This window comes from Pecten maximus, chromosome 14, assembly GCF_902652985.1.
Source record: "Pecten maximus chromosome 14, xPecMax1.1, whole genome shotgun sequence".
NCBI classification, from domain to species: domain Eukaryota; kingdom Metazoa; phylum Mollusca; class Bivalvia; order Pectinida; family Pectinidae; genus Pecten; species Pecten maximus.
Window position 1 is genome coordinate 8844092 of NC_047028.1, and position 13017 is coordinate 8857108.

The 13017-nt window shown below is 36.9% G+C and overlaps 2 protein-coding genes across 3 annotated transcripts in view; both read right to left on the reverse strand.

The window, feature by feature from the left end:
• LOC117342742 (ecto-NOX disulfide-thiol exchanger 2-like) overlaps positions 1 to 13017 on the reverse strand; it is a 28130-nt gene that overhangs the window by 9838 nt on the left and 5275 nt on the right. The window contains exons 8-12 of the mRNA XM_033904976.1: positions 12395 to 12607; positions 9338 to 9444; positions 5279 to 5432; positions 1902 to 2062; positions 676 to 864 (exon numbers count right to left, since the gene is read on the reverse strand). Coding sequence (XP_033760867.1) covers positions 676 to 864; positions 1902 to 2062; positions 5279 to 5432; positions 9338 to 9444; positions 12395 to 12607 — 824 coding nt within the window. The remainder of the gene's footprint in view (positions 1 to 675; positions 865 to 1901; positions 2063 to 5278; positions 5433 to 9337; positions 9445 to 12394; positions 12608 to 13017) is intronic.
• LOC117342744 lies at positions 5609 to 6948 on the reverse strand. Of its 2 annotated transcripts, XM_033904981.1 has the most exons (3): positions 6440 to 6947; positions 6238 to 6336; positions 5612 to 6102 (listed from the first exon to the last, which is right to left on the reverse strand). In XM_033904981.1, the coding sequence occupies exons 1-3, from the start codon at positions 6777 to 6779 to the stop codon at positions 5720 to 5722; spliced, it is 822 nt and encodes a 273-aa protein (XP_033760872.1). In that variant the 5' UTR covers positions 6780 to 6947; the 3' UTR covers positions 5612 to 5719. The 2 variants fall into 2 exon arrangements, with proteins under 2 accessions (XP_033760871.1, XP_033760872.1); XM_033904980.1 differs by having other exon boundaries at positions 5609 to 6102; positions 6238 to 6948.

Sequence of the window (13017 nt, forward strand, 5' to 3'; positions counted from 1 at the left end):
TGTAAGACATGTTATACTGTGACAGTAAATCTAACACACAGATAACCTGTATGTTGTGTTAGACATGTTATACTGTGACAGTAAATCTAACACCCAGATAACCTGTATGTCGTGTAAGACATGTTATACTGTGACAGTAAATCTAACACACAGATAACCTGTATGTCGTGTAAGACGTGTTATACTGTGACAGTAAATCTAACACCCAGATAACCTGTATGTCGTGTAAGACGTGTTATATTGTGACTAACACCCAGATAACCTGTATGTCGTGTAAGACATGTTATACTGTCACAGTAAATCTAACACCCAGATAACCTGTATGTTGTGTAAGACGTGTTATACTGTGACTAACACCCAGATAACCTGTATGTCGTGTAAGACATGTTATACTGTCACAGTAAATCTAACACCCAGATAACCTGTATGTTGTGTAAGACGTGTTATACTGTGACAGTAAATCTAACACCCAGATAACCTGCATGTTGTGTAAGACGTGTTATACTGTCACAGTAAATCTAACACCCAGATAACCTGTATGTTGTGTAGGACGTGTTATACTGTAACTAACACCCAGATAACCTGTATGTCGTGTAAGACATGTTATACTGTCACAGTAAATCTAACACCCAGATAACCTGTATGTTGTGTAAGACGTGTTATACTGTGACCCACCTGTTCTGTTGTATCTTCCTCTGTCTCTGTCTGATCCTCTGTACTGTCTTTGTCCTCTGTACTCTCTTTGTCTCCAGACTTTTCTGCTGCTTTCTCCTTCGACTTCTCCCCAGAACTACTGCCAGACTTGGACGCCAGTGCCTTGTACTTCTCTAGCTCCTTGATCTTCATACGAGTCTGGATCAGTTGCTGGAATGAAAATATATGAATTGATGACTTTTAATCTCAAGGCATTAAACAAGCGTCCATATACATACATCCAACATGTCGATACACAATATACATCATACACATCAATACACATTATACATCCAACACATCAATACACATTATACATCAACACATCAATACACATTATACATCATACACATCAATACACATTATACAACACATCAATACACATTATACATCCAACACGTCAATACACATTATACATCCAACACATCAATACACATAGAAGCAACAGCAAAACAGAGACAGCAGACACAGCAAGACACAGGAGACAGCAAACACAGCAAGACACAGGAGACAGCAGACACAGCAAGACACAGGAGACAGCCAACACAGCAAGACACAGGAGACAGCAACAAGCAAGACACAGGAGACAGCCAACAACACACACAGCAATACCAGGAGACAGCCAAACACAGCACACACAGCAAGACACAGAGACAGCGAACACAGCAAACACAGGAGACATCGACAGGGTCAGACAAGAGACAGCCAACAACAGCAAGACACAGGAGACAGCCAACACAGCAAGACACGGAGACAGCGAACAGGTCAAGACACAGATACAGCCAACACAGCAAGACACAGGAGACAGCGACAGGGCATAACACAGGAGACACAAACACAGCAAGACACAGAGACACAGCAATAGACACAGGAGACAGCAACACAGCACACACAGTAGACAGCAGACACAGCAAGACACAGGAGACAGCATACACATCAATACACATTATACATCCAACACATCAATACACATTATACATCCAACACATCAATACACATTATACATCCAACACATCAATACACATTATACATCCAACACATCAATACACATTATACATCCAACACATCAAACACATTATACATCCAACACATCAATATACATTATACATCCAACACATCAATATACATTATACATCCAACACATAAATACACATTATACATTACACACATTATATACCAACACGTTGGTAAAAATTAGGTAGTCCTACCTGTTGCATGCCTTGTAATACAGTTTGTAACATCTTCATCTGGTTTTCCTTCTCATGCAGAGCGTCCTTGTTCTCCTGACGGATCAGATGTGTCTCGTTCTGGAAGGCTTCCACTTGGCGTTTCAGTGCCTCGTTGTCCTCTCGCAGGAATGTAAGCTGGTCTGCAGCACAAACATCAAATCAATGTAAACACAGTTTAATTAAACAAAGAACAAGCGACAGCAGTAAAATTTCTATCTTCTACAAACTTGGTACTTATGATGAGTAACCGTAATAAAAGTTCTATCTTCCACAAACTTGGTACTGTATGACGAGTAACCGTAATAATAGCTCTATCTTCTACAAACTTGGTACTGTATGACGAGTAACAGTAATAATAGTTCTATCTTCCACAAACTTGGTACTGTATGACGAGTAACAGTAATAATAGCTCTATCTTCCACAAACTTGGTACTGTATGACGAGTAACAGTAATAATAGTTCTATCTTCCACAAACTTGGTACTGTATGACGAGTAACCGTAATAATAGTTCTATCTTCCACAAACTTGGTACTGTATGACGAGTAACCGTAATAATAGTTCTATCTTACACAAACTTGGTACTGTATGACGAGTAACAGTAATAATAGTTCTATCTTCCACAAACTTGGTACTGTATGACGAGTAACAGTAATAATAGTTCTATCTTCCACAAACTTGGTACTGTATGACGAGTAACCGTAATAATAGTTCTATCTTCCACAAACTTGGTACTGTATGACGAGTAACAGTAATAATAGTTCTATCTTCTACAAACTTGGTACTGTATGACGAGTAACAGTAATAATAGCTCTATCTTCTAAAAACTTGGTACTGTATGACGAGTAACCGTAATAATAGTTCTATCTTCTACAAACTTGGTACTGTATGACGAGTAACAGTAACAATAGTTCTATCTTCCACAAACTTGGTACTGTATGACGAGTAACAGTAATAATAGTTCTATCTTCTACAAACTTGGTACTGTATGACGAGTAACCGTAATAATAGTTCTTTATTCCACAAACTTGGTACTGTATGACGAGTAACCGTAATAATAGTTCTATCTTCCACAAACTTGGTACTGTATGACGAGTAACCGTAATAATAGTTCTATCTTCTACAAACTTGGTACTGTATGACGAGTAACAGTAGTAATAGTTCTATCTTCTACAAACTTGGAACTGTATGACGAGTAACCGTAATAATAGCTCTATCTTCTACAAACTTGGTACTGTATGACGAGTAACCGTAATAATAGTTCTATCTTCAACAAACTTGGTACTGTATGACGAGTAACAGTAGTAATAGTTCTATCTTCTACAAGCTTGGTACTGTATGACGAATAACAGTAGTAATAGTTCTATCTTCTACAAACTTGGAACTGTATGACGAGTAACAGTAATAATAGCTCTATCTTCCACAAAATTAAACTTGGTACTGTATGACGAGTAACCGTAATAATAGTTCTATCTTCTACAAACTTGGAACTGTATGACGAGTAACAGTAATAATAGCTCTATCTTCTACAAACTTGGTACTGTATGACGAGTAACAGTAGTAATAGTTCTATCTTACACAAACTTGGTACTGTATGACGAGTAACAGTAGTAATAGTTCTATCTTACACAAACTTGGTACTGTATGACGAGTAACAGTAATAATAGTTCTATCTTCTACAAACTTGGTACTGTATGACGAGTAACCGTAATAATAGTTCTATCTTCTACAAACTTGGTACTGTATGACGAGTAACAGTAGTAATAGTTCTATCTTCTACAAACTTGGTACTGTATGACGAGTAACCGTAATAATAGCTCTATCTTCTACAAACTTGGTACTGTATGACGAGTAACCGTAATAATAGCTCTATCTTCTACAAACTTGGTACTGTATGACGAGTAACCGTAATAATAGTTCTATCTTCCACAAACTTGTTACTGTATGACGAGTAACCGTAATAATAGTTCTATCTTCTACAAACTTGGTACTGTATGACGAGTAACCGTAATAATAGTTCTATCTTCTACAAACTTGGTACTTATGATGAGTAACAGTAATAATAGTTCTATCTTCCACAAACTTGGTACTGTATGACGAGTAACCGTAATAATAGTTCTATCTTCCACAAACTTGGTACTGTATGACGAGTAACCGTAAAAATAGTTCTATCTTCTACAAACTTGGTACTGTATGACGAGTAACCGTAATAATAGCTCTATCTTCTACAAACTTGGTACTGTATGACGAGTAACCGTAATAATAGCTCTATCTTCTACAAACTTGGTACTGTATGACGAGTAACAGTAATAATAGCTCTACCTTCTACAAACTTGGTACTGTATGACGAGTAACCGTAATAATAGTTCTATCTTCTACAAACTTGGTACTGTATGACGAGTAACAGAAATAATAGTTATATCTTCTACAAACTTGGTACTGTATGACGAGTAACCGTAATAATAGTTCTATCTTCTACAAACTTGGTACTGTATGACGAGTAACCGTAATAATAGTAATATCTTCTACAAACTTGGTACTGTATGACGAGTAACCGTAATAACAGTTCTATCTTCTACAAACTTGGTACTGTATGAGGAGTAACCGTAACAATAGTTCTATCTTCTACAAACTTGGTACTGTATGACGAGTAACCGTAATAATAGTTCTTTATTCCACAAACTTGGTACTGCATGACGAGTAACCATAATAATAGCTCTATCTTCTACAAACTTGGTACTGTATGACGAGTAACAGTAGTAATAGTTCTATCTTCTACAAACTTGGTACTGTATGACGAGTAACCGTAATAATAGTTCTATCTTCTACAAACTTGGTACTGTATGACGAGTAACCGTAATAATAGTAATATCTTCTACAAACTTGTTACTGTATGACGAGTAACCGTAATAACAGTTCTATCTTCTACAAACTTGGTACTGTATGAGGAGTAACCGTAACAATAGTTCTATCTTCTACAAACTTGGTACTGTATGACGAGTAACCGTAATAATAGTTCTTTATTCCACAAACTTGGTACTGCATGACGAGTAACCATAATAATAGCTCTATCTTCTACAAACTTGGTACTGTATGACGAGTAACAGTAGTAATAGTTCTATCTTCTACAAACTTGGTACTGTGATAATAGACATTACGAGGATGACATCATGTTGTTCACACTATTATCTAACATATTCATGAATCAAGTGGATGTTAAATCTTTTTTCAGTAAAGCTTGTACTTTGTTGTTGTAAACTGCAAATTACAGTAAATGAGAACAAATTGAATCTGAGTATTAACAAATTATAAAGAAAGTAAGTAATCATTTATCCCCTTTATAGGAATCTGAACTCACTTTCTTGTATGTGTAGAGTTGAGGCGGCAATCTGATCGTCCATCTTCTTCTTCTTGGCAGTAGAAGGATCACACACCTCGTCATTATCAGACATCTCCATGTCATCTTCCTCACGAGATCCTAGGAACTCTTCCTGCTGTTGTTTCTTGATCTCCTAAACAGGCAAACATTCCGTAGAATTATACAACTGTTCCCTTGTCTCCCTAAACATCCAATATACTTTGTTCATCATTTTCTAAATAATCCCAAAACAATTTTTCTTTGTCCAGTAGAGTTTCAATCCCCCCCCCCAACCCCCACCACTACTCCCCCAAAATTGAGCACAAGCTTTCTCATGTCTTCCCCCAATATTAAGAAAATAATTCTCACCTATTCTTATGTTCTCAAAATGTCAAGTATAATTTTCCAGCTTTTATTATGCTCCCAAAACATTCAGTACAGTCAAACAGTAACTGATTCAGTATACACCAAAAAGAAAGCACTTGATATAAAATACAGACATTTACCACCATTGTGTCGTGAAGTCCCATCCTCCCCGTACAGACATTTACCACCATTGTGTCGTGAGGTCCCATCCTCCCCGTACAGACATTTACCACCATTGTGTCGTGAGGTCCCATCCTCCCCGTACAGACATTTACCACCATTGTGTCGTGAGGTCCCATCCTCCCCGTACAGACATTTACCACCATTGTGTCGTGAAGTCCCGTCCTCCCCGTACAGACATTTACCACCATTGTGTCGTGAGGTCCCATCCTCCCCGTACAGACATTTACCACCATTGTGTCGTGAAGTCCCATCCTCCCCGTACAGACATTTACCACCATTGTGTCATGTGATCCCATCCTCCCCGTACAGACATTTACCACCATTGTGTCGTGAGGTCCCGTCCTCCCCGTACAGACATTTACCAAAATTGTGTCTTGAGGTCCCATCCTCCCCGTACAGACATTTACCACCATTGTGTCGTGAAGTCCCATCCTCCCCGTACAGACATTTACCACCATTGTGTCGTGAGGTCCCGTCCTCCCCGTACAGACATTTACCACCATTGTGTCGTGAGGTCCTGTCCTCCCCGTACTGACATTTACCACCATTGTGTCGTGAGGTCCCATCCTCCCATACAGACATTTACCACCATTGTGTCGTGAGGTCCCATCCTCCCCGTACAGACATTTACCACCATTGTGTCGTGAGATCCCATCCTCCCCGTACAAACATTTACCACCATTGTGTCGTGAGGTCCCATCCTCCCCGTACACACATTTACCACCATTGTGTCGTGAGGTCCCATCCTCCCCGTACAGACATTTACCACCATTGTGTCGTGAGATCCCATCCTCCCCGTACAGACATTTACCACCATTGTGTCGTGAGATCCCATCCTCCCCGTACAGACATTTACCACCATTGTGTCGTGAGGTCCCATCCTCCCCGTACAAACATTTACCACCATTGTGTCGTGAGGTCCCATCCTCCCCGTACAGACATTTACCACCATTGTGTCGTGAGTCCCATCCTCCCCGTACAGACATTTACCACCATTGTGTCGTGAGATCCCATCCTCCCCGTACAGACATTTACCACCATTGTGTCGTGAGGTCCCATCCTCCCCGTACAGACATTTACCACCATTGTGTCGTGAGATCCCATCCTCCCGTCAGACATTTACCACCATTGTGTCGTGAGGTCCCATCCCCCGTACAGACATTTACCACCATTGTGTCGTGAGGTCCCATCCTCCCCGTACAGACATTTACCACCATTGTGTCGTGAGGTCCCATCCTCCCCGTACAGACATTTACCACCATTGTGTCGTGAGGATCCCATCCTCCCCGTACAGACATTTACCACCATTGTGTCGTGAAGTCCTATCCTCCCCGTACAGACAGTTACCACCACTGTGTCGTTTTTTCTTATCTTTTTCAATATCAATTTTTCAAATATTTGGCTAATATCTCCCCACTAAAGCATTTCCTGCATGAAACAGCTATTCAATTACAACTTTAATCTTAAAATTGATTTGCTTCATCACAACATCTCTATCTATAAATAATACACCAATCAATGACTAGACTAATCATTAACGTTAATCTTCTGATAAAATATTCTATTACAAATAAAAGTAAAAAAAATCAACTCTGGAATGGAATATAGATTAATTATCATTCCAATAGCGCGTTGACCTTGAGTGATGACCTCTGATGAAGTGACCTACTTACCACAGCCACCGATCAATTGTGACCAACATCTCCTTGACCGACACACGAGATCATGCTGCGCTGTAAGGTCGGTACTGATAACTTGACCTTTCCATGTCTTACCAGTATTTCTTGCTGTCCATTTATTCCATTAATTACTCTGTGAGCACCCGTTATACTAATAGTTCAGTGTTGTTAACACTGTCTATTATATATACCTATATCTCGACTAAGAGTTCAGTGTTGTTAACACTGTCTATTATATATACCTATATCTCGACTAAGAGTTCAGTGTTGTTAGATTTGTCTATAAGGTATATACCTATATCTCGACTAAGAGTTCAGTGTTGAAAGTGTTGTCCATAACATATTACACCTATATCCCCACTGAAAATTCAGTGTCATGAGCGTTGTCCATACTGTATTATAACTATATCGCCAGTAAGTGTTTTCTATATCTACCACTTAACACTACTGTCTGTATACAATATACGTCCTTCAGCCATCAACATCCCTGTAATCTGTTCAGTATTTATACCAGTAATCTGAGACATGAGTTCTTGGTAAAAACTATGTATTATTCCTCCAATTGAGCCACCAGAAAATGAAAGTTTCTCAAACTGAGGTCTATAAGATTTTAAGAAATTGAGGTCTATAAGATTTTGAGAAATTGAGGTCTATAAGATTTGGAGTTCAAACAATCTCACCCATAGAGATTCCAGTAGTGGCTATATCCTATGTTAAGGGGCTAACTGATCTCACACTGATATTAAGTGACAATACTAATTATATAATACTACCTAGCACTATATATCATCTAGCTTTAGTACCTAACTACATTGTTAGCATTTAGCAGTAAAGTATTTTGAGTTACTTCAACTTCTTTGTTTTCCTGTATTACTAACACTGATGTTTAGTTATCACAACACTCTCTACAACAGTAATACATACTCTATACCTACCTATCTAGAGTTCCTATTTCATTATATTATCACTACACTCTCTACAACAGTAATACATACTCTACTGTATATATACGTACCTATCTAGAGTTCCTATTTCATTAGATTATCACTACACTCTCTACAACAGTAATACATACTCTATATGTACCTATCTAGAGTTCCTATTTCATTACATTATCACTACACTCTCTACAACAGTAATACATACTCTACTGTACCTATCTAGAGTTCTTATTTCATTATATTATCACTACACTCTCTACAACAGTAATACATACTCTATACATACCTATCTAGAGTTCCTATTTCATTAGATTATCACTACACCCTCTACAACAGTAATACATACTCTACTGTACCTATCTAGAGTTCCTATTTCATTAAGGACTACAAACTACCACATTCCTATGGATATAAAGGATATAAACTATAACCTGTTTCAGTAGGATATAAACTATAACCTGTTTCAGTAGGATATAAACTATAACCTGTTTTAGTAGGATATAAACTATAACCTGTTTTAGTAGGATATAAACTATAACCTGTTTTAGTAGGATATAAACTATAACCTGTTTTAGTTTTTTTCTCGAGCCTACGTCAGGACATCCTTATTTTTTTTCAAATCAATATTTGAAAGTTCAAGTACTCTGTCTAATCAGAGGTTATATAGAGGTTATATAGAAATCACCTGCCTATTCAGACCACCTAGCTATACCTAAAATTTACAGAATCTAAAGGTTTCACACAGTAACCTGCCTATGAAGAACCTCTATGTTTTCTTGTCTCTCTAGTTAGGTCTGTATAGATGTGATTCAATGATACACTGATAAATTCACACAGAAGCTATATTGTATACCACCCATTGACACCTACCTTTATCAAAGAAGACCTACCTGTAGTTGTTTGTGCCAAAGCTCAATGTTCTTGCGCTGAGCCTTAGAAAAATGATCCCAATTCCTCTGTTTGAGAGCGGAAGAAAACACCCGCTCAATCTGATCGACTTCAAGGGAACAGGAACAGAGAAATGCAATAAATTAGACTTAGGGTCTGTGATCTGGGGCTGACTTGTGCCTCATCATACAATACCAGTCTGTGTTTCACATTTCACATCAGTTGTGTTTACACGTCTAGATCTCCTACAACTGCGTGATATTCAGCATTCACTATGGCAACATTTCTCAAATCATTTTTATTTTGTGAATTCAAACATTTTTTTTTTTTGTATAAAAGAGTTAAGGTAAACACGTATGTCTTAATGTTGTATTCCTAATTGACACAGTCAGACAGAGTTTCAACAATCTTTCTTTTATTATCCTATCAAATATTGAAAAAGTTGCCATGAATACAACTAATATCAAGCAATTGTTTGACAGTTAAGTACTCAAGTACTTACAGCATGATCTCACTTTTTTGTGAAAACTTCACTTCAGATGAATCAATACGCCAATTTCCTTTTTTACAATTCTGATATTAAATGAAACATTTTTTTTTTTGCCATTTTTAGGCTCAGTGATTTGAATAATTTATTATTTCATGCTGATGTTGTAGTTGAGTTTTGATCCATTGACTTCCTTAGTTAACAGTTTTCTACCTGTGATGTAGACCAGGGTCAGTTACCCCTAACAAGGCCAGAAAAAAAATCATTTTATGTATGATGTAACTGAAAGCAGACAGTTTACTTCTCAATTTGACTTCCATTTTTAACGAGATGGGCTTATTATACCGAGCATGGCTATATCACAAGTAGAATTCAGTGTATACTTTTACCATGGACAGGAACAGTCTCAATGTATTATAGGTTGTTGTACGTCTCCAAACACTGTAAAGGTTCTACACTCCACTCCAAAACACAATTATCTTTTATCAATGTGTTCATAACTCTGAAATGATTCTCAGATTCAAAACAGCACAATCTGAACTGATTATTGATATGATTTTTGAACATGAATGTTTCAGAAGAATTACAAGTAACTGCAAACCTCTACAGTTCCATATTAATTCCAATAAGATTTCCTGTACTAAGGAGCCACTATAAGGTATACTTACCATATATAGGTTCACAAGACAAAATATGGATTTGGCTAAAGCCTCCTCAACTACCTTAATAACATTAGAGGAAGACTTATCAGATTTAATATGATTTGGAGCACAGTACATCATAATAAATATTATGACCAGAGAGTACTTACCAAGGTCAATACATGTACACCAATACTAAATTCAATTTTTTTTTCCGGTAAAAGTCAACCTTATTTCCAATACTGTCTTTGACCTTGTGAGTACAGGAAAACTAATTCTTCATAATACTTACCAAAATGCTTGCAACTCCATGGCACTATGTCCTTACCTTACTAAGGGGAATGATTCTCCGTTTACTGGCCGTGTCCTGTCGTTACTTCAGATACCAAAATGTCACAACCACAAGCCAAAATATAGTTGTTTGATCTGGTGTTACCATTTCATTGGATCAGAAAGTGTTTTTCTCGTTATCTACACTTTAACAGTAATTATTTCATTAAAAATCACTTCTCTTACTTCAATTCAAATTACTTATTCACTTGCCAAATGTATTTTTTCAATTTAAGATAAAACATATTTTGGCTTTTTAGGTTTTGGAAATGAAGTTGCAAGCATTTCTGCATCATATTATTATCTGTATTGGTCTTTCCATTAGAAAATTTTAATGAGACAAATATTTGTTGATTCAATGGTTGTGTTAGCATGTACTACCTTTAAGAGAACATTTGCTGAATTGTCTAACTTGTACGGGTTTGACCAGGCAAGTCAAACCAATATTTGATATCTGTCCAAGCTTGCGTTACTTCCTTACCATCGATGCAGTACAACTATTGCCAGTTAATCCATGTAAATAAAAAAATTCTCAAGCTCTTACAATTTTTATCCCAAATAAATGTGAAGATGACCAAAATTTACTGACCTTTATTGTCAGCCTTTCATAAATTTCTTTTGATTAGATTTGGAATATTTCTCTAAATAGGTATATACATTTTATACAGAAAACCAAACTTCAGCATTCATGAATAGCATCTTTACTGAAACCTAAGTTTTGCCAGTACCTGTTTCAGTAATATTAAATATGTCACAAAATTAACTTTGTAGCAAAACCGCTGGCAATAGTATTCAGTGAAACGATTCCTTACTTGCCAATTGACATCAGTGCACAGTGAATGAATGTAAAAGAAGTATCTTCCAAGGCCTCACACAAAGTTAATTTAGCACAGGTGATGCTTACCAACAGATGGCAATAGGTTCTCTGACCTACAGAGTCACATGGGAATGATAAGTCACATTGGAAAAATAAGTCATATGGGAATGACAAGTCACATGGGAATGAGTCATATGGGAATGACAAGTCACATGGGAATGACAAGTCACATGGGAATGAGTCATATGGGAATGACAAGTCACATGGGAATGAGTCACATGGGAATGACAAGTCACATGGGAATGATAAGTCACATGGGAAAGATAAGTCACATGGAATGACAAGTCACATGAGAAAGTTAAGTCATTGAGTATTGTACAAGCTTTGGAAGGATTAATACTGACACCAAATTTAATACCAAGCTTCTATAAAAAAAATTCTTGACACAAAATATAACTATATAACCATGAAATCAATTACCAGTTTTGTGAAGAAAGTTCCTGAATATTCTATTTCTGATTTTAAATATCTTTCAAGTCTAAAATAGATCTTAAGATTAGTTTGTTTATTTTATTTGTCTTCATAATGAAATTTTAAGAAACGTTTACCAAACCAAACACAGTTCACTAGATATGTCGTAAGTCAAAGATAGTATGTCACAAACTGTTTAACAAAAGTATGTATAACTGAGCTTGCCATTCCATCTGTTGATAAACAAGCACCTGTTACTGACCAACCACTCCAGCAACTCCAGTGAGGAGCTCCAACGACTCAGGATACTTACATTGCTGAATGATGCCTTCAAATGCTGTCTGGAACTTCTGCTTGGCTCGTTGTACATCTTGTTCAGCCTCATTTTTCTCGCCGAGAAGTTTGCGGACCTGTGAGTTAGTGCACTGAATCAGACTGTAGAAGTTGGCTACGTTCCGCTTGGTCAGATCTCCACGCTCCAGCCATGTGATTACAACATTGTTTGCCATCTGGTACTCTGCATCAGCTATAATTACAAAATCAAACTTTACAACTGGCTTGACCTAGATATCAGAAGTCTAGACAATGTCTACTCTAGCACCGGTGTCATGAGAACTCTTTATCCGGTGTCATTAGACCTCTTTATGTAGCTTTTACATATTTGATGTTTTAATAAAAGATTTGAAAATAAAAGAAGCTGTTACATATACCACTGATTATTCTAACCAGATTTAAACTTCATGAATTTGATATTGAAACAAGAAATTTTCAAAAAGGTTAATGTATTTATGGTCAAAATTATTGCAATATTAGTCCTCAATTTATACCAGTAATTTTATAATGTGTTGATATTTAATTTTTTTTTTTAACAAACCTTATTAGTTCAAGGTTTTGACTTCTTACAACAACTTAAGTCCTTTAAAGGAAGAACTATGA

Bases quoted from the DNA above. Each gene is read 5' to 3' on its own strand.
- LOC117342744 (XM_033904980.1), bottom strand. From the start codon at position 6,813: ATGTCTGTACGGGGAGGATGGGACTCACGACACAATGGTGGTAAATGT. The intron at 6,103-6,237 runs GTGGTAAATGTC...CATGACACAATG, and splicing joins TGGGACTTCACGACACAATG to GTGGTAAATGTCTGTACGGG.